The sequence below is a fragment of the Rhopilema esculentum genome, chromosome 21, assembly GCF_057945365.1.
Source record: "Rhopilema esculentum isolate cy_ngs chromosome 21, ASM5794536v1, whole genome shotgun sequence".
NCBI lineage: Eukaryota > Metazoa > Cnidaria > Scyphozoa > Rhizostomeae > Rhizostomatidae > Rhopilema > Rhopilema esculentum.
The window spans coordinates 11,538,530-11,560,403 of NC_142835.1; the positions used below are offsets into that span (position 1 = coordinate 11,538,530).

The 21,874-nt window shown below is 35.3% G+C and overlaps 1 protein-coding gene across 2 annotated transcripts; it reads right to left on the bottom strand.

Moving 5' to 3' along the window:
• Nucleotides 1–149: 149 nt before the first annotated feature.
• On the bottom strand, nt 150–20,508 carry LOC135684214 (eukaryotic translation initiation factor 2A). Of its 2 annotated transcripts, none has more exons than XM_065199668.2 (20): nt 20,367–20,508; nt 17,429–17,498; nt 15,854–15,928; nt 15,209–15,427; nt 14,231–14,313; nt 11,804–11,904; nt 11,453–11,567; nt 10,297–10,413; nt 9,572–9,640; nt 8,763–8,864; nt 7,710–7,750; nt 7,236–7,280; nt 6,976–7,064; nt 6,544–6,616; nt 6,145–6,223; nt 3,574–3,635; nt 2,222–2,347; nt 1,557–1,619; nt 1,018–1,083; nt 150–665 (listed from the first exon to the last, which is right to left on the bottom strand). In XM_065199668.2, exons 1-20 carry the CDS (start codon nt 20,401–20,403, stop codon nt 600–602), a joined length of 1,698 nt encoding a protein of 565 aa, XP_065055740.2. In that variant the 5' UTR covers nt 20,404–20,508; the 3' UTR covers nt 150–599. The 2 variants fall into 2 exon arrangements, with proteins under 2 accessions (XP_065055740.2, XP_065055739.2); XM_065199667.2 differs by having other exon boundaries at nt 1,557–1,622; nt 20,367–20,506.
• Between the last annotated feature and the right edge of the window lie 1,366 nt (nt 20,509–21,874).

Below are 21,874 nucleotides of genomic sequence, written 5' to 3' on the forward strand. Positions count from 1 at the left end.
TCATTCTGAACAGTATTATCATAAAAATCTCAACAAAATCCTGGACGATACGGTGTCATCAACTTTACAACCACTGTGAAAGGAATTGGTATTGGAAAACCTAGTGTGGAATTGGTATTGGAAAGGTTCGACAATAACAGCAAGGTTAATTTAGTTTCAGTCGATATCTAGGGGTTATCAACACTCTTCAATTCACCATTAGAAACAAACACTTATCAAAACTTTCTCGTTAAAGTTTACCAATGATTAAACCTTTCTGTAAACAAAGAAAAGTTTATTTTAGAAAGGTATCCAACATAAGATTGTAAATTATAATAAAAAACTAACAAATATATCAATTTGAATAGAAGAAATTCCGTAAATGTCAATTATTGAACTAAAATGATATTCGAAAAAATAAAACTGAAAGCTATGAAAGTTACTAAGCCGAACTTCAATTGGTACTCAAAGAGCTGTCTTGCAATCACCAAATCCTGTTGTCTTGATTCACATTTTCAAATGTCTCCTATTCTGATGCTTTATTACCGTCTGGATGCATAATTTTCAGCTCAAAAGGTCCCTCGAGGTGGTTCGGCGTAAGTCGAGATTTTTCGTCACTTTCAACTATCAAGCTCCAATTCTCTGATCTCCAGCACTAACTCCTTCTCCACTTTAATTTTATCAAGCTATTCGAAAATGAAAATGAAATAAAGAGTAAATTCTGCTACTTTTTCATACTGATATAGTTCAAATATGCGTTCGAATACGTTCTGATACGTATTTACCAAAACATTGGTAGCGACCTTATAATCTTGAATCATAAATTGCTATTTCATTGGCTGTTTGGTCCTTCTGGTCTTCGGGTCAATTATTTGCGCATAATGGGGAATATTTGGGCATAGGTAGGGTGCGGTGTTCCAAAATACTTGTTAGATTGCTTTCTAACCAATATGAATGTTAAGCCGGGAAGTTATGAAATCTAGTTGAATTTGTACGAAAATTATACGAGTAAATACATAAGAATAAATTGTTTTGTACCTGATTCTTTTCGAGAGTTTTCCCTTCCTTTTGTTTCTGTTTCAGTTCTTCAATTTGCCGAAGCTTCTACACAACAGAGAGTTTTACGACTTCAGTCATCAGCAAAACTTAATATGCAAATTCGTTTACATTAACATATTGAGGCGATTAAACTCGTCTCATTATACAAATTGCCAAAAACCTATTATTTTAAAAATCATAAATTGCTTTGCAAACACAAAACAGCAAAACATGAACAGTTGGATAATTAGAGTGAAGTGTAACCAAACCCCCTCCCCCCTACCCCATTCTTTGTGTCCTTAAGTGGATATGGCTTCGGTATTTCTCAAGTTAAAAGGGAATGGAAAAGGTTGCATTCATAAACCAATTTATTGTTTAGTTACGAGAGATAAAAAGTAACTAAAAGATGATAATTTTTGGATATCTGTTGCAAGATACTCAGAGCCTGCAGCATCATTAAATAGAACGAAAACTCATTATAAAGATCATCTCAAACAAACACATCATCTCAGACATTAAAACAATAATGTTTTATATACCTTCTTCAAATTTTTTATCTTCTTTTCATTTTCTGTCATTGGAGCTCCTGCGGCTTGTTGCTGCTGCTGCGAGATGGGAAAATACTTGCTTATGAATAAACAAGAAACGTGCTACGGTCAATCGCAGACGGTTATTCCTTGATTAAGCAACGTGTGTTTAAAACCGATATTCGGCTGATAATCATAAGGGTTTTATTTCAAGGACACTTTACTCTGAACCACCTACTCCCCAAGACAACTCTATTGCCAGGTATTAACAATCAAATTCATTATCTAAATACATACACCTTTAAGATAAGAATCATTGGGCGTTTTAAAGAAGAAAAAGATGTGTGAAAAAAGGTTATTTTCCGAAGGGGTTTACTATAGTAAAGTTGTCTAGAAAGAGGGCAGATATGAGTTGAAATCTAAAGCAGGAAGAACGTGGAATTAAAAAATTTCAATGCGCAGTTTGCCTTAGATATCTTTTTTGTGTTACATACCACTTCGTCATGTCCCTATAACATTAATTTTACTCTCCTGTTTCAATTTCTCTTCAATATATTTGTTACCTTTTGATACTCGTCAAAGCCTACTGCGTTATATCTCGCACTTAATTACAGGCGCTGAGCCTAATTTTAGAGGTAAATATCCTTGGGCTATAGCTGTTTTGAACATAAACTCACAGTTGATGCAGGTAGCTGGTGACTTGGCTCTGATTGCTTCACTTTGGCTTCTCTCTTCTTTTTGTTCTTCAAAGCTGCCCCTGAGAGCTCTGCTTGCTTTGCATTCTGGGCCGGCTCATCTTCATGCTGAATGGGCAAAAATGTTCGATTAGCTTTGAAAAGCAGCAGCTTTAAAAAATTAGATATGATATTTACCACCATGTTTCAAGAATGAATGACATCAGAGTAAGTTTCATCCTTTCAAGGAAATTTTAAGCGTATACAGAGCTGCTAGCAAAAAAGGCCAGCAGAGAACTCACTGAAACCTTCGGCTACAAGGATGAGCAAGAGATTACCTGGCTAATGTAAGCAACACAAATGTAAGCAACACAAATGTAAGCAACACAAATGTAAGCAACACAAATGTAAGCAACACAAAAGTAAGCAACACAAATGTAAGCAACACAAATGCAAGCAACACAAATGTAAGCAACACAAATGTAAGCAACACAAATGTAAGCAACACAAATGTAAGCAACACAAATGTAAGCAACACAAATGTAAGCAACACAAATGTAAGCAACGCAAATGTAAGCAACACAAATGTAAGCAACACAAAAGTAAGCAACACAAATGTAAGCAACACAAATGTAAGCAACACAAAAGTAAGCAACACAAATGTAAGCAACACAAATGTAAGCAACACAAATGTAAGCAACACAAATGTAAGCAACACAAAAGTAAGCAACACAAAAGTAAGCAACACAAATGTAAGCAACACAAATGTAAGCAACACAAAAGTAAGCAACACAAATGTAAGCAACACAAATGTAAGCAACACAAATGTAAGCAACACAAATGTAAGCAACACAAAAGTAAGCAACACAAATGTAAGCAACACAAATGTAAGCAACACAAAAGTAAGCAACACAAATGTAAGCAACACAAATGTAAGCAACACAAATGTAAGCAACACAAATGTAAGCAACACAAAAGTAAGCAACACAAAAGTAAGCAACACAAATGTAAGCAACACAAATGTAAGCAACACAAATGTAAGCAACACAAATGTAAGCAACACAAATGTAAGCAACACAAAAGTAAGCAACACAAATGTAAGCAACACAAATGTAAGCAACACAAATGTAAGCAACACAAAAGTAAGCAACACAAAAGTAAGCAACACAAATGTAAGCAACACAAATGTAAGCAACACAAAAGTAAGCAACACAAATGTAAGCAACACAAATGTAAGCAACACAAATGTAAGCAACACAAATGTAAGCAACACAAATGTAAGCAACACAAATGTAAGCAACACAAATGTAAGCAACACAAATGTAAGCAACACAAATGTAAGCAACAATAATTACCAGTTTGATACCCTGTTTTCCGGTAGCTCTGGCTGATGGAGGCCTATAGGCTTCAACTTTGGCTAAAAGGCAAGTAAAAAAGTAAAAAGTTTTCAAGAGCTTCCATCTTTCTAACAAGACCTGCCTTTATTCTTTAATTTATAAAAACTGCTCCACATGTAGCTTCTATTATGATTCATTGATAATCCATTTTCAAATGAACAGGATTCCAAACCAACACCGGGATTTGTTGAACTATCCCACAATGTGATTTACAAATTTCGGACTGGGTCAGGGGCGGCTTGGAGTAGTCTAATGGCAAATTTTTTCAGCAAAGGCTTTCAAAATCTACTGGTCATATATCTTTAAAATGAAACTAGCACTGGAAAATCTCTGGCAAAAACAGTTTATTTGGATAGCTAACTGTTTACCTGCCATTTTGTAAGGATATGGCGTGATATGGCCATGGTAAAGCGAGCAGAAGCCGCTACTCTTGAAACTGATTTGATCCTTTCAAAAAAGAACCATCTAACGAAGACGCTTGTTGCGACACTTATTGTGACGCATTCATCTTACGGCAGCAAACAAATACTACAGCCACAGCCCTGAAATTTTGCTATTAGGTTTGTGAATCCTAATGAGGGTTTTAAAGACATACTGACAGACAATCATTTCTTCACAACAACAATAAAAACACCAACAGAGACTTCGTTTAAATATATGAAAGATAGCGCTCTCTTATTATTTTTTGGCGTAGCAATATGTAGTTTATTCCCAAGCTCTAAAATAAGTTTTATCAAAAAATTAAATTCGCACTAAAATTGAATTGAAAAGTATGGTGCTTTGGTTTTGTATGTTAACAATGAATATTTATCAGAAACATTTGTCCTATACTTGTCGATATGATTTTTCTATTAAAAGAAGGCCGTTAATAGCAACAAAGAGACTACGGCTACGGACAGAGGGCCTTTTCACTGTAAACTGATGATATTTATCTGCATGCCCCAGGCCGTCGAAGCAAAAGCCTACAGTCGTAATTAAAAGGCTGAATGTGTAGACATGACTTCGGAACTGTAGATGTTTTCCAATGAAGGTTGTTTTAGTAGGAATTTGAAAGAATGTCTCTGAATTTTATTTAGAACTAAGAAACGTGTTGCAACTTTACAATCTTTTTGGGATTAGTATCAAAATCAAAGACTGATAAGTCCGACAATGGGCCATGTTGCTCTGCAGAATAGATATACTTCCGACCGTCGCCATTGCCCCCCCCCCCCTGATTTTTTGCTTTTCTCTTTATTACTATTAGAAAGAGAGCGTTACAATAGAAAATGGCAAGGTGTTTTCGACTTGCGGCCAAGAAAATCAAGAAACAACCATGAGGTAGAGCATAGAAAAAACAGTGCAATGTTGAGAACAACCATTGAATAGGGTGTGGTTGGAAGTAAAAAAAGCGGCAGCCACGCCCTGATAACACGATTTTCTCTAATAGCAGTTTAAAATCTCTCCCAGCCGCCCCTGGACAGGGTGTAAGATTTTTCAGGACTTCAAGATTTAGAAGACCGAGAAATAAATTGTAGGGTTTGTTGTTGTCCAATGATTGCTGATCTTTCACCAAGAAATGCTGCCAACAAAGTGACCAGTTGACAACATTTCCAACCATTATGACGGGTTGAAAGTTCAACAAAGGGAGCTTTATTGATCAGGTTATTCCCCATTCAAACGAGTTGGCTGTATCTTCTGTGATACACCTTAAAACAACTGCTATAAAGCAGAAATGGCTATACTGAGCACTGCCAAGCAGAAGGACAAAACCGAAAACGCAACAATTAATTGCTGTCCCATTAATCAGCTAGAAGCATAATTTACGCCCCAGAATAATGGGTCGAGTCACAGGCTGCCTGTGTTAGAAAGCAGAAGGCTTTGCACGCTGAACTGCTAGTTGCAAATAGTTTATTAATTGGAAGGCTTTATTTCTCATGTTGTGTTGTGGCAGAGCTCTAGTTTCAAAGAAAGATAGCTAAATTCCTTACTTCTTGAAGAAAACAAGAAGATTTCAAAGCTACCAAGAACAAAGTAAAACCAATGTCCCTTTCAACTCTAAAGAAGAGAAGTGAGCTTAAACCTCACTTTTCAGGCTTTATAGTAAAAACATATGGGTTGTAGACAAAACTTTAGCGATTATTACTTCAGATGCTAATATAAGTTCCCTTCATTCAAAGACAAGAACTAAGCTGTCTGGCTATGACATTAAGAGAATACCGATTGGTTTTGAAGAGGATGGCATGGGCAGAAGAAGAAGAATCGAATATTCATGTCAAATTAACGACGACTTTGAAAACGTCTGATAAATATTTGGAAATGAGCAGTGCAGTCATTGCTAAGACATCACAAAATTTAAGTTCAAAATTTGGAGGTACAAAGCATACCAGAAACACAAACAGTTGTGATTTAGAGAAAATGCCTTTAAACTCGTGTTTAGATATTCTAAAAATTTTGACAAGGAAATTAGCATTGATTTTATCTGTACATATGGCTCTTTGTAGACTTGATTAAACGAGAGCCTCAGATAAACAAGAAGAGTAAAATATGTACCTGGTGCATTAAGTGGTTTTGAGACAGATATGATTGCGAATTCTTTGTAAACACCATCCGATACTGGTTGCCAGTCCACCTGAAAGATACGCGGTGACGATGAAGTCTGGCATGGTTCATATTGTTCATAGGAAAAAAGAAAGTTTAACCATTTGCAAGATATCGTCTTAGTATGGCTTTCAGATACCATCATGTCTTCTTCGTAATCAAACTAGTTTTCAAAAAACGTCTAAGGCTGGAATAAAACTAAACAAACGGCTTTCGCAAAAAGTAGACTAGAGAAAATCAATTTTTTGATAAAGAAAAATCACGCCTCGGATTTATTAGGCCTACTCTGCAAATTGAATTTGAATAAGGAGGAGGTTATTGCGTGCATATAACAAGAAAGAGAATACATACTTGGTATAACTCATGCCCTTGCTCGTAGGCACACTCATGAATCACATTGCCCGTATAATGCCAGATTTTATACCTGTCGTTATCAAAATGAATTTACAATGAAATGAAAGGTACTATACAGAATATCAAAATTTGAGACTATCGTTTCTATAATCTAACACAAATATTGATAATATTATATAGAACTGGTCATACTATATAAAAATTAATACTATATATCCTCTAATGTCGTGTGAGCGCAAGGCGAAAACGGATTAGTTTGACTTCGTTTTTATTTGAAAACGGAGTAGTGTGAACGGGCCCTCAGTTTGTCTAGCAAAATTGCTAATTCTGGAAGGCGACATAGCAAAATCCATTGACCAAAGTAACTTAGTTTAGTAAATGTTTTTTTCTAAGTACAGGAGCTACAATTTACATCACAGGGTTACTTACCCATTGCCAATTTTCAGCCTAGGTGAAGTGGTTGCTGTTACGAAATGCAGTCCATCTGGTGCCCATTCAAAGTGGGTAGAATCTGAAGCCTAACAGAAACAAATAATATTCAAAAGAGAGGAGAAATTCCAGAAATTTGCGTTGTAATCAATCATCATCTATTGGAGAAAAGTTTTCTCCCTGGCAAAATTTCATCAACGCTACAACAACAAAAGGAATTAAAAACGTTAAATGTAAGAATTGAAAAACGTTGAATGTACCTGGGGCTTACTAATAAGCTTCTTTTCCTTGGTATTCCAGAGTTCCTAATGGATAAGAAATATCAAAAGAATAAACACAGTTCACTATCCAGTCAGTTTAAATGCTATTTTCTTAGGGAAGGAGATTGGAAGAAATTACAGGTCAGCCCCAAAGAGCGTCACAGCGGAAGAGCCAGTGTATCATAACTCTACTACAACAGTACTAAGAGATCTCACAAACAGTATTCTTGCATAAATTTTGCTAAGTGTAAGCTCTCTAAACCAGATATGACTAGCCTCTTCAATCCCTTGCGATAAAGGCTTTCAAAATATCGGTCTACAAAATCTGATCTACAAAATCAGTGATAGATAATACAATGTAGTAGAATGAAAAAAATTTGATGATTTCATTCTTAAAAATCCCTAAGAGGTGAATTTAGCTATTTAACTAAATAATTTAACTGAAAAAAGAAAAGGTATAAGACTTCAACATACCATGACACCGCGAAGATTCCCAAACCCAGCCAAACAGAGAAGTAAACATTAATTAAGGATAACATCATGAGACATCAAATGAAAATACAATCAGCGTAGATCTCGAGAAAAATCGTTCAGTCTGTCAGTACGACATCATATTTAGAATTGGAAATCTTTGGAATTCTCTACACTCCATGAATTCTTTGTTCTATTTTAAATAGAGTTTCTAATTTGACTTTCTTCATGCATGCTTGCTGAGTTTAGCATTAGAGTTTCATGAATTTTGCGCCCATTTCTAATAGAGCAAGCTTCTGCTTTTTCATAATCAAAAATTAAAGTTTCTTAAAAATAATGTTTAACGCATTTTGTTCAATAAAACCATCAGCCCAAATTTCAAAAGCTATTACCAAAAGGTCGGGAAGGCCTCTCCTGTGGACTTAAACACATCGAAAATCAACATAAACAAGTGTCATATTTACGAATGCTTTCATTTTACATTTCAAAATGTTTCCAATGTTTACGGACTATAATGTTTCCAAATCATTCAGTGAAGTTTTTTAAAACATGGAGAAAAGCTCTAAGAGTTGATATTCCTAACCTTTAAAAATTTAATATTATAAAACTTTTTTCCATAATAATCTCCAATTTCTAAATCGTGAGAAAAATATCCAATCTTTTTGCAAGATTTATAACCAATTTAAGGCTACAAGGTGTATTAGTAGCTCACTTTCCCGATTTTTTTCTGCTAATTATGTACATAGACAGTTTTGTGGCAAATTTCCCAAATCAAGCTTTAATCCAACTTAAGTTTATGTGGCCATCTAGACTTGGTGAATGTTGGTCTGCCTTGCAAAAGTGCATTCCTGGACGACGATTCTGCATTCCCAAAGTACAACTGGCACATTCTAGAGATCAAAACTGCAAAATCGGGCTGCAATCCCCAACAAAGAATTTTCAAGAACACAATCAAAAGTTCAAAGATATAAGTAAAAGATGGCCTAGCGCGGAGTCATAGAAGTGAAAATGTAACATTAATATTCAAGGTAACTAATTCTGTCTTGAAAAGGATATTGCTACCATGGGAATTATAAAAGCATAAATTCCGAGGTCCTGTTCCAAAATCGAAGATTGGTTCACATTTATTGTTAAAAATCTTTGCTTTTGCGGGCATGTCTGGTTGGTTTGTTAAGGTCTGTATATCTTGATATATTGCTATAGAAGCATTTCCTCCCGCTAATAACTAAATGGTTCATCAATCTTTTGCATAGAGTCATATGCGGGTATGAATTTTGCATGTTCCAAAATTTGACAAAAACAACAATAGCAATCTCGAGTGATATAATGTAAGTTTTATACTAAAATCAACCATAAAAGGAAGCAACGAACACATAAAATATTCAGCTAATAATGCCTTATAAAGAAATTCGGCTGAACCGCCGTAAATTTCTGAGTGATAAACTAGGCCCAAAACCTGGCAAGTGCCACCGAAAGATAATGTGTGCCACCGAAAGATAATGTGACAGATCTAATCTTCTATACTTTGAAATACTTTTTTGATGCATAGAACAGGTCGGTTCTACGTTGCTGCCTTGAGTTTCACGCTTAATGCGAGCATCAGGCAACTGTAGCTAACTATACTTTGAACTTTAAGTTACACTATATTCAGGATCGTGAAAAAAAAATTGTGTATTTAATATTTAAATAAAAATGAACAAGAAAAGGGAAATGGATAAACGTTCGCACAGACATTTCAACTTACAAAGCTTTGCTTTTTATGGACTATTTTAAATAGTTGAACATGTTGCTTTAAATACTTTTACAAATATGGTATAAGAAGTGTACACATAATTCTGGAGTGCAAGCAAGAATTGAAAAGATACATCCATAAATGACACAAAATTCTGCAGAATTTGGATTCCAATCGACCGAGTAAACAGGACCCTTCTTATCTAGAATATGAAGAAAAACATTCACCATGAAAATACGTAAATTTTAGGTAATTCCTAACTAAAAGAAATCATTAGCATCAGTTTTCTACATTAGAATAAACTCGTCAATAAGAGCAGAGTTGAATAAATCTATCTTGTTAAAAAAGCTCGAAGGACGGCATTTAACTGAAACTTCAAAATTTATGGGGAATATCTAGCATGAAGTAAAAATGCAAGGATAAAATGTAATCATTCCATGGACATAGTCGGATATAATGAATGAAAACATTGCAAACAATGCAGAAAATCTTATTTTATGATTTTATGATTTTCTAAAGCCATACTCTAATTCAAGGAGAAGGTCCCATATAATCAGAACCGGACAGAGAGGTGACATATTTTACGTCCATTCATCCTTACTTGAACTGGACGGTTTTAGGGCTTATTCACTGAATCAATCTTAAACTGATGGAAAATTTAAAAAGAAAAAGAAATCCAGCCTAACAATACGCAAAGAAGAGAAACCCAAGAAAATCTAGATAGCTTTCTTGGAGGGTAATTTGTCCTACAAACTACAACTAAAAATTCTCTTAAACAAAATAAGGGGTTACAGAACTGGCATTAGAAAGAGCAGTATTCGCTGAATAGTTTGAAACAACGGCATACACATTACCTACCAAAAGGAACAAGGTTCGCTTCGCCTTTGATGCTAATAAAGTGCAAAGTTTGTTCTCCATAGTATGATGCACCCGTTGTATCCACCTCTGTACTTGACAACACCAGCACGCAAGTGCCTGAAATTGTTTTTAAACGTCAATGAAGTACATGAAATACAAAACAGAATTCAATACAAGAGGACATAGCTTAAGGTTATAGCAGTTAAAACCGGGGGAGGCTGGTTATCGATATGGAAGACCATGAGCCAATTGCGCCCTCTTGCTCCCACAGCACGTGGCGACAAGGAGAGTTCCACAAATGAATAACTATGATAAACATACCAGGAGGAAGAAATTATATAAAAAAGGTTGATACAAAACCTTCAACTAGAATGCAGGTATTACAGACGCTACAAAAGCGTATATTAAAGGTCACATTGATAATGGAAAGGATATACGAAATCAAATAAACAATAAACCCTTTACAAAGAAAGAAACAAATCTTTGAAAAAGGCCGCGAGCAAACAACTAGGGGAGTTTTGTATAGTTTGCATGATATACCAAGAAAGTATTCGGCTCTCAAGTGAGCATTTGTCAAGACCGACTTGCCCTTTTCAGGATGTTTTGTGAATAGTGACAATGTTATTTTGATTATTACAATATTTGATTATTGATTTGTTCAATAAAAACATAAAGAAAAGAAAGAATAGAAAGAATAGGAAAAAAGAAAAGAACAGCACAGAATAAAATAATATAAGATAAGATAACATAACATAAAATAATATAACATAACATAAGATAAAACAAGATAAGATAGCATAACATAACATAAAATAACATAACATAACATAACATAACATAAAATAATATAACATAACAGAATATAACATAACATAAGATAACACAAGATAAGATAGCATAACTTAACATAAAATAACATAACATAACAAAACATAACATAACATAACATAACATAACATAACATAAAATAACATAAAATAACATAACATAACATAAACTCTTCGATCTTCTTGCGAATCAGACGCAAGGTGACAGATGTTTCTGATCAGCCCAAAAGACCCTAACTTCTCATAACTACACGCCTTTAACATCAGACAACCACGGAAGTACTGTCAAAGTATACATTCTACTAAAAAAGGTTTGTCAAAATCTTTACCTTTCTTGTTCCAAAACATCTCAATCTTATCTGCTTTAAAGAAACTTCTGTTCGCTAGCGCTTGTCGCCCTTCTAGATTGGGGTATTGAAATAATCGAACAAACGATGGTGCTGCCTGGACGAAGGAAGAAAACTTAAATCCACCTCAAATGTAACATAAGAGTACACAGACACAAAGTAGCGTGGATCCTGCACTATAATAAAAACACAAACGAATAGATGTGCATCACAAGACGAACAGCATCAAAAGGAACATAACCAGCAAAGTCCCATAGTAATGAATGTTAACCCCATAATTAACACTTCTTTATAGAACTAAAAATGTGCTGATAAACGAAAGAGCGTACATACCTTTGTCCCTTTTACAAAAATTGCAATTTTATAAGGCGGAGGACCTGGCGCCAATGAGAAGTTTGTCACATTCTGCTGAAAAAGTTTCTTAGAAACGGAGCCTGAAACAGAAAGGTAAAGTTGGGTCATTACCTTGCAAGCTATACTGGTTCTAGATAAGTTCAGGCCTTAAATTTTGATATTTGTATACTTTTCTATACGATTGTGGCGTAGTATCAAAAAAATTACGCTTTTCATAATGGTCCAAAATGTGCTGGTTGTAATAATTTGAAAACAAAATTCATAACTTCATTTCTACAAGAGCTAAATACGTTTGTCCTTCATGTCTGAAGGAACAGCACAGTTCACCGTCTATACATTATAATGAGAGAGCTGCCAAAGATAAGACAAACTATTCAAGGAAGGAGAAAATCAGCCCGCTGGTATTGTTGCTATCATTGGACCCTTGTATTTAGTTCCTTTGGCTATACCCCGCCATTAATTACTCGATGCTGTATCGACCGAGCTGTACACACTATTTTATGCATAGAACTTGTTGGTTCCTCGTTGCCGTCTTATTCTATACACCTTATTATATAGCGCAGTTCTTGGGTACATGTAGATATTAACTGTTGAACCATAAGGATTATTGTTTCCACTTTTTTAAAAGTATATATGCATTTTTCAAACGAGCACAAAAATTATAACTTATTTGGTGCTACAAATTTTCTCTGTAATATCGAGCATATGTAAGCAATGTATCCTGCGAGATTCAAAATTCAGATGGGTCCAAATTATAAATTAGACTGATGAAGCGGGACAGGATTGAGTATTTGAATTTGCAACCGATCAACTGAGTCTATGACTTGATGAATGCCGTACGCCAACCTGTAACATAGCCAATACGCAACTGCAAGGTGTTCAAGTTACTGTATCGCATTTACAGCTTGTGTGAAACTTTGTTTTGATGCAGACAAAAACAAATGTTCGGAAAATAATGCTGTTTTTTAGCAAACTACTGATATGAATACAAACATTCCATTATCATAAGGAGCAACTTCGCTTTACGAAAATCCTCTTGAAAGAAATTCTGATTCTTCATTAATTTCTTCTTGACGGTTGTTTCAGCTAATTATAAAAACCTGTTTGTATTTGTCCATTGCATGGCTACAGATATCTGTTTCGCATGAGAAGATTTGCTTCCACTGTGCCTCTGACGCCGCATGACAAGCCGTGTACGAAAAACATCTTTGAATGGCAAATATTATCTCACGGTATAAGTCTGTCAAAATTTCAGATAGCTTGTAAAACAGCCTTAAAAATTTAGCATGAGTGCAGACAGAATAAAATTCTTACTTTAAGAAAGGTTTTGTTTTGCTCAATCTCAATAGCCCAAAATATTTGCTTAATCTTTTCGCTGCAGTATAGAACTTTAGGCCAAGCTATTTACACATTATGGTATTATTTTATTTCAGAATCTTGTTTGGATAAAAGGCAAAGTGATTCCAATAACTAAATTGCAAAAAGGACTGTTGCTGCCCTTCAGAAACCGAAGTTACTTCAATAATCCCACGGCAGGATTAGCATTTCAGTTTCTCAAAACTCCGGGATAATTGACGTAGCAGATTTCATAACGAGGCGGGTCATTTGACAAAAAGGATTCTATTGTACAAACCGCATATACTTTATGGAAGAATTAACTTCGCAATATTGAATAATTAAATGCTTTTCAAATGAGTCAACTAATTTTAAGGTTCAAAATTACAGCTATTTGAAAATGTAGCCGTTAACTCCCAAAAATATAGGATACAAAAGATCATCGTATATTCACGTGCGGGAAAATGATAGTCTCTAAAAAAGGACATCGCAATGCGCCAAGAGAAAGAGAAAATACAAAAATTTTAAATCGGCAATAAAGGACGCAGCTCGAGGTGAGAATTAAAAAGAGTTGGGCTATTCCTTATCGCTGTTTGTTTGCTTCAGGCAATCAAGATTGGAGAAGATTTGTTGGAAAAAACAATTGAAATTCACAATATACTTGTTTGGCTTTGCGAATCAGCCTTTGCCCTCAAACCGGATACACCCATAATCTAGCCAATTTACGACTCTTCACTCTTCACGTTAGTAAATTATCATAAGCAGTAGCCTGAGATTCCTCTGAAATACCATCCAAACAAGTATCACTCTGGGAGAGACGTTTTTGCAAATACTTTGTGACGAGGTATAAACAACTCACGTTTAATAAAATTATTTACGACTGGAAAAATTTAAGTTTAACCTATAACGGGCAATGACTTCACTTAACATTTATCAGCAAAATAGCTATCTAATATTCAATTTCTGTAAGATAACAAAACCTTTAGCTGATTTATAAATAATAATTTTACATTTATGCATCGAAAACAATACGTACAAATAAATCGTGAATGATATGCAGGAGCTACTCACTGAAATCTCTATTCTCATAAAAATGAACTTCATTATTGACACATCTAGCACATAGCAGCTCATCATTTGACCATTGTGGCTCCCTATAAACAGAACACTTCTATAAGTAAGACCGTTTTGTAGCCATGTTGCCCTTCAGAGAGATCCTAACTAACGCCTCAGTTGTGGTGGTAGAGTATTTTCCGATTTTCAGGGTATGGGATTACAAACAGCTCACTTATTCACGATTTCAGCCTGTTGGCTATAAATACTGCAAACACACTTGTGCTGACTAACCCTGCCCCAATTTAAAAATTCTTCTTGTTTCCATCTTTGTGGCAAAAATTATCAGTTCTAAAAGCCCCAAATCATTCTTTTTGAAGGTGCTTACATCAAAAATTACTTTCAGGCTGGAAATAAACAGGGTTATTTCCATTTATCTTCTTCAGAATCTTTAACGACCCCCTGCTCCTAATTTCAATTCCCTATTTCATCAACAAAAACGTTTGACTAAAATTCGAAAACAAAAACATTCGAAATTAGACCCTGTGATCACTTCAACAACTTTAACTTTCTTTAACTAAACACAACTTGATTGCAGAATGTTTCAACAAATTGACATGACTGGAATAAGTTATCAATTGCTTATCTGATAAAGTATATGCATGCTGTAAGATATTCCTGGGTGGTGCTATTTGCTTTAGCTGGGGAATTAACAAGGGCCCTACAAAAATTTATGAGACCATACCCTGTTAGTGTTACATAAGACCCAGTTTTGCAAACTTCTTGGACTAGACCCTTCAAAATGCACTATCTAGCAACGTTTATGTGTTTTAAATAACCTGTGCAGTTTGTGAGCTAATGCTTGATCACCTCCTATGAATATCAACATAAAATACAACATAAAATGACAAGGCATTCTAGCTACAGTTTACCCCCATTCATGACAATCCCTCTGAGGAGTATGAGATACAAGAGACAAGCAATGAGATGGCATACCAAGTATCTTGTCTTTTTTGAACAAAACTCTTCACAGTAGAGCCATCACCAACACGGAGGATTTCTAAGTTGTTGAATCCTTTTGGGTTATCAGGTGTCGTATAATAGCCTTCCCATGTACAAAGATAGTTTCCACATGAGGAAAATGATAACAGAGAGGTCTTTTGCTTTGGAATTTCAAACAGCTTCTGGCTGGTTTTCAGATCAACAACTTGTAAGCTAATGATAGAGAATTGATAAAATATATACTTAAGTAGCAACCAACAAAAAGTTACCAGATATACTGTAGATAATTCCACTCAAAAGCAAAACTATAAACTTAACATAGTAAATCAATTATTTACGGTATAAATTTTGACCTGCACTATATGATAGGCCAGAAAAAAGTAAAATCTATTTAACTTTGACATGCACAATGCCTAATTAGCATACAGAACGAATAAAAAAGAAACCAGAACAAAGAAAGAAGCTCCTGCCATCTAAAAGATTAGTCTCAAGCTAAAAGCTCAAGATGATTACTGAGCCAAACCATTGATAGCAGAAAGAGAAGATGCCTCCAGTTTTCCAAGCAATTCTTAAGATTTTGCATTATACCATAATTTTTTTAAAATAAACTATTGTATGTAAAAAATCATGGAAAGATACCTCTGTGAATTGCACCAGGCAAATAAGCAGCCATCCTTACTGAATTTGAAGCATCTGCAGTTCTGAACTGGGTCACTAGAAATATCAGTGCCATTCATTAGGAGAAAGGCCATCAACAGATAAAAAAAGGTTTAAACAATCTCTCAATCAAGAATTGACTGACCAGTGATTGTGATTCCACTCACAGGCTTATTGTGAAGATTTAGGTGAAATCATTGTGCTCTCTTTAAACTAAATTCCAAACCATTTTTATATGAGGATACAACACATTCATCCAGAATTTTTTTCTGTTCCCTTTTTAAGCCCATTTTCACAACACAATTTTTCATTCTGCTCTGTGTTCAAAATATGAACTACAGAAAAATGTTTGTTCACAAACACAGCCTTGTGATTTTTTTGTTCAGGTTTTTACTTCATTTCAATTTCATTATCAATCAATCCTACATACAATTCTAAACAATTATCATACAATTAAAAACAAATACTTTGCTAAAATTAATGGTATCATAAGAAGGGCTGGGAGGAATTAGTGTTATCAGTCTTATAGCAATTTTTCCAGAAAAAGCTTTCATTATCTACTGGTTATAACAAGCAATGTGAAAAGGAAGCCCTCAATGAAGTCAGTTTATCTTAAACTGAATGTTGTTTTGTAATTTTGCAAAATGATATGGAAATGGTTAAGTGAGGTGACCCAACTAATCCTTAAATCTCTTGTGGACAATTATTGCAAGGCATTTACTTGACATCTGCAAAAAAATTCCACAACCTAAAAATATTGCTATTGGGTGATAGGATCCTTATGGAAAATTTCTTAACCGCCTTTGTTTGTGACTCCTTGGGTCACAAGCCCAACAGCAAGAGACGCAAGAGATGTGTTCTGCCTATTAGCTATGCCATTTCTAATAGCAAGATTCCTCCTTTCACACTTTTCTTCATTAAAAATATGAACAACCCTAACTTGCCATATATTGTCTCTTAAACATTGGTTGTCAGATGTCATTAATTAGGCTTTTTCTTTGATATGAGCCTTTATATTATTTTATCTGGCCATATTTGAGGTGGAAGGGAGGGGTAAGGGAGGGGTAAGATCTTGCAGAAATAAAATTTTAAAATATCAACTTAACTTTGTTTATATGCAAAACCATATGTAGAGTATTTTCAAGCCCTTGCATTAGTTTCACTGTAAATTAACATTTGTGCTTAGATCAAATGGACAAATATGTGCTTTGGTTTTTTTACTTACTGAAATAATGTTGCTATTCAATGAGGGCCTTTTCACCATAGACAAATGGACTTTGTCTGCATGCTGCAAGCTGTCAAAGCCAAAAGCCCACAGTCACAATTAATAGATTGGCGACCCCCCCCCCCAGATTTGTTTACTTTCTCTTTATGGCTGCCAAAAAGAACATGTTTATGATGGAAAAAATTTTAATCAATTATTGTAGGAGCTTTGGTTTTAGTATGCAATGCTTCTCAAGCATTGAGGCAATTTGGTGTTTTTTTCAGTGAGTGGTCAAAGTAAAATAGATAATATGTTAATAGCTGTAAATATTTTAACATATTTATTGCTCTTACCAAACAATGTCTTCAGGTCTTTCAAAATTTGTTTTACCATCAATAACATGAAGCCCCTTTGTGCCACGAACTAGAAAAGAAAAAATATGTTACTTTTTCTCTTTGCCAAGAAGATGGAGAGCCTTGCCTGAAGGTGGGTTGCTTTCTGGTATTTTGTCAGACTGAATTCTCTGTGTTTTGTGCAGATAACATAAATTCTGGTAAACATTTTACACAGATGTGATTAATGATATTTTGTTATCAATTAACAATAACATTAACAATAAAGTTAACATAACATAAACAAGAACAAGTACTAAAATACTAAGATTAACAGCAACTAACTATAGGTACGCTGATTGATGAAGTTCCTATATTTAATTTTGGTTTTGTTGTTGTGAATGCTGTCGTTTTTATGTCTGATTTAACGTGCAGAAAACACGGAGCCAGCAAGAGACGATATTGCGTGACCGTTGCGTCTTGATGAATTTACTGACTGACTAATTACAATTTAGGGCGTATACAAATATAATAAGGGGAAGCTACAAATGTGTTGTTTATTACGTTACGTGGATACGAAGACAATGGAAAGTGTTAATGACAGAGACACAATGGAGGACATGATTACGTTTAGACAATGGTCACTACAGAGCTCCCCCCCTAGAGAGCGAGTGGGTTGAAGCGAACGATGAAATGTTATCGAAAATGTTTGAAAAAATTTTAATAAAATGTCCGGAAGAAAAGTTGTGTTAAATGTTCAAATCACTGTAGATGTTCGTGAAGCTTCGTGTGTCTTTATGTTGTAGAATCGTGCCTTTGTGTCTGGGAGGTTTTAGAAGGATGACCAGGAACCATGATGTTTGCGATGCGGTGCTTGCGATGCGATGCGAGGTTTTGTGAGTAGGGTGACCAGGAACCTTTGGATGCTTGCAAGGCAGGTGATGGCACTGTGGGTGATGAGTGCTGTGGTGTTGCCTTGAATGTGCTGCAACATTTTCTGGGCGCGGAATGTTGTCGACCTAGCGTGATAAACACCAGCTTTTCGTAGGGTGTGCTGCCGAACCTGTCTGATGTTGTGTTTAACGAAGGCATTTTCGTGATTCTGTGTGTACTTCAGCGAAGCGATGAACGGTGTAGTGCTGTTGGACAGTTTTCTGTGTAGGATGGTGTCGGTCGAGTGTACTGGCGGAGCGGGGTTAGTTGATGAGGTGGATTAAAACATTGTACGCAAAACGGGTTGAAACAAGTAGACAGACATCACAAATCCAGGGTGCATCGGAACAGCCAACAGGACGTTGTTTGTGAGCCAGCGTAGGCGTTGAATGTATGCGTGATGGCAGTTGTAGCGTGATGAATCCAGGAATTTGCGAGTGGTTGACGTTGAGACGGCTGACATAAAACGAGTAAAAACGACAGTGCAGAACCTACCAGTCGGTCACGTCGTGGTCACCATTTATAGGTACGCTGATTGATGAAGTTTCTATATTTAATTTTGGTTTTGTTGTTGCGAATGCTGTCGTTTTTATGTCTGATTTAACGTGCAGAAAACACGGAGCCAGCAAGAGACGATATTGCGTGACCGTTGCGTCTTGATGAATTTACTGACTGACTAATTACAATTTAGGGCGTATACAAATATAATAAGGGGAAGCTACAAATGTGTTGTTTATTACGTTACGTGGATACGAAGACAATGGAAAGTGTTAATGACAGAGACACAATGGAGGACATGATTACGTTTAGACAATGGTCACTACATAACTGACAAGAATTAGAGAAAACTAGCCTGAACTATATAAAAATCATTTTTTTGCTATTATCAAATATATGCGCAGATAAGATGTTTTCTGACTCCATTTCTAAAGGTGAATTCTGCAGATCATCTTAGAACCACCTTAGGTTATGTGAAGAATACATTGCACAGAAACATGACAAAGAATGCAGTCTGGATATTCTGGCAATGAAATCAGATCACCCTGAGTCAACAATTCTTTGCCATAATTGGGTACCTGAAGAAGATATTGTGAAAGCAGCAAAAGCTGCAACTGTTGGACATTTGAAAAAATGACTGATTTCTTTTCGATGAGCTATATTAACATGTATTTTTATACCTTGTTCCATTGTTGTTTTGATACTTAATGTTTGTCATTTCTAAAAGACTGAACACTCCAAGAACAGGCTGAACACCCCAAGAACATCAGTTGGTTGTAAAAATACCAACATCATTCGACTTATCAGGCCCTTTCCCGTCCCAAAATTAATTTTGATCGATTGACCAAATTATTTTTTGATCAATATGCCGATTTTGATATGTTTTAAAGAGTGTTCAGCCTCTTAATGGGGATTTTATGGCTTGTTCTTAGGGTGTTCTTGGGGTGTTCAGCCTGTTCTTTGGGTGTTCAGTCTTTTAGAAACGACGCATGTTTAGGGTGCAAAAAAACGCAAATTCTCCCTCGGATTCTCCAAACTTTTGTACATTTCTCCCTATCTTTCCTTAAAAATCTTGACATCTCCCTGCTTTATCTATGTTCATGTTGCCAAGTTTGTGATGAAGATTTGTTCTTTAATTTTGCAAAAACACACTTCGAATATGTCAAATTAGGCAGTCTACTCCTTATGTCAAGTTTACTAACTTAACGTGTATTCCGAACAAATCATCATTCATGGGAGGGCCATTGGTGAGTACAAATGCATATCTTGAGAGGCGAGGTTTCTTAGAACTATAATTTCGAAGTTTTAAGAACACTTAAAACAACCATAAACACTAGAAAGGTCCTTCTACTGTGACTTGTGAGCAAAATTTAGAACAACATTCTGATTATGATAGTTGGATTTAATTAGCATTCAGTAGACTATTTTTATTCAAAAATTATGCAACTGTGTACGAAAAAGAGCTACCAATCAAACCTCAGTTATTTGCGATCATAAAAGGATAGAAGAAAAGCATTGTCGAACTTACCAGCAAGATGTGGTATTGCTTGCTGTCTGGCAGCCATCTTTGATGACAACGTGATCGTCAACGTCCGGTGAACTGGGAACAAGTCACATACATACAAACAAACACATGCGATATTTGTTATTGCAAGTTACGCTAACCTGCATATATGTACTTCTAATAAACCAGTTTAGTTTGTTGTCAATTTTGACTCCCAAGGAAGTGCTCTCTGTAACATATTCTTTAACATAATTTTATTCCCAAACACAACAGGCTATTTGCAATGGCATTGTTTACAATGAAATTTCGTAGGAAGTTCGGACAAAATATAACCGGGCAAGAACACATCGAACAATATGGACATATCCAACCTATAAAACAAAGTCTTCGCTCAATATAAGGGGCAAAAACTTGATTAGCTTTCCAGGTTGTACCATTACTGCAAGTGTTCACGTTTTCATCACGATTGCAAAACTTCGCCAAGAAAAGAAAAATATTTAACACCCTGTAAATATCAAGTACATTAAGAGGGTATTTCGCCCAGGGGGGGGGGCACTCAGCACATAGACATATGGAGGGGGTCAGATATTTTTGGGTCAAATGCTTACCCAAAGTGATATTTTTGGGTTAAATATTTATCAGAAATTATATTTTTGGGTCCTGCAAAAATAATAAATGCAATTCTGATATTTCTAGGTATCAAGTTAGGTATCATGCTTACCCAAAGTGATTTTTTTGGGTTTTTGTGAGATTTCCATATCTGAATTACGTCTGAATCAAATATATTGTTCATCGGCTGAGGTTTTTTTACCCATTGCAAGTCATGTGACCATACTCTTTGGAAGCTTTAATGCTACAGCCATGTGATACTATCTCTTCTGAAATTACAATTTGTGACATTTTTGGGTATAAGAAATAAGTAGAACTGATATTTTTGGGTGGCCTGTAAAATTCTTGGACTGACTCTCCGTATGTCTATGTGCTGAGTGCCCCCCCCCCCCCCCTGGGGTATTTCGTCGTGTAGTTTAGAAATAAATGGTCTGTGTTGAAAAGTTTAAAGTTACAAAGTTGATAACCTTATCACTTAGCGACGCTATATGGAGCTTTGGATGCCTTAGTATAGATTTCTAAGATAGGAAGTGATTTGAGGGCTAATAGCAACATTTGATAGCAATTAGATAACGTGGTGAAGTTAACACCAACAAAGCTTTTAGAAATATAAATAAGCATTGCATTTCGTAATGAACAATTATTGTAGCTGAAACATTTTCAAAGCGTGATTTCAGTAGATATGTTTAATTTTCTCATTTAGTTAGTTTAGTATTAAATATCTTTTTCAAATTTTTGATCAATTAGTCGCTCAGCTTCTTTCTTCCTGGAAAACAATTCTTTTCTTATTTACAAAGCTACATAGTTTTGCAAAGGTTATATATTATGTTGGATGAAAATAAGAGTCATTTAGGCAAGCAGATCTATAGTTTAAAACTAAGAATATGAAGTTTAAAGCCCTAATCAAACAATCTAACATTTCA

What these genes read in the sequence shown, in the direction of transcription:
- LOC135684214 (XM_065199667.2), bottom strand. Translation starts at nt 20,403, where the DNA reads ATGGCTGCCAGACAGCAAGCAATACCACATCTTGCTG. An exon ending in AGACCTGAAGACATTGTTTG is followed by an intron (nt 15,929 to 17,428) that starts GTAAGAGCAATA and finishes TGATATTTCTAG; the next exon opens with TGACCCAGTTCAGAACTGCA. An exon ending in TTATGAGAATAGAGATTTCA is followed by an intron (nt 11,905 to 14,230) that starts GTGAGTAGCTCC and finishes TTTCTGTTTCAG; the next exon opens with GCTCCGTTTCTAAGAAACTT.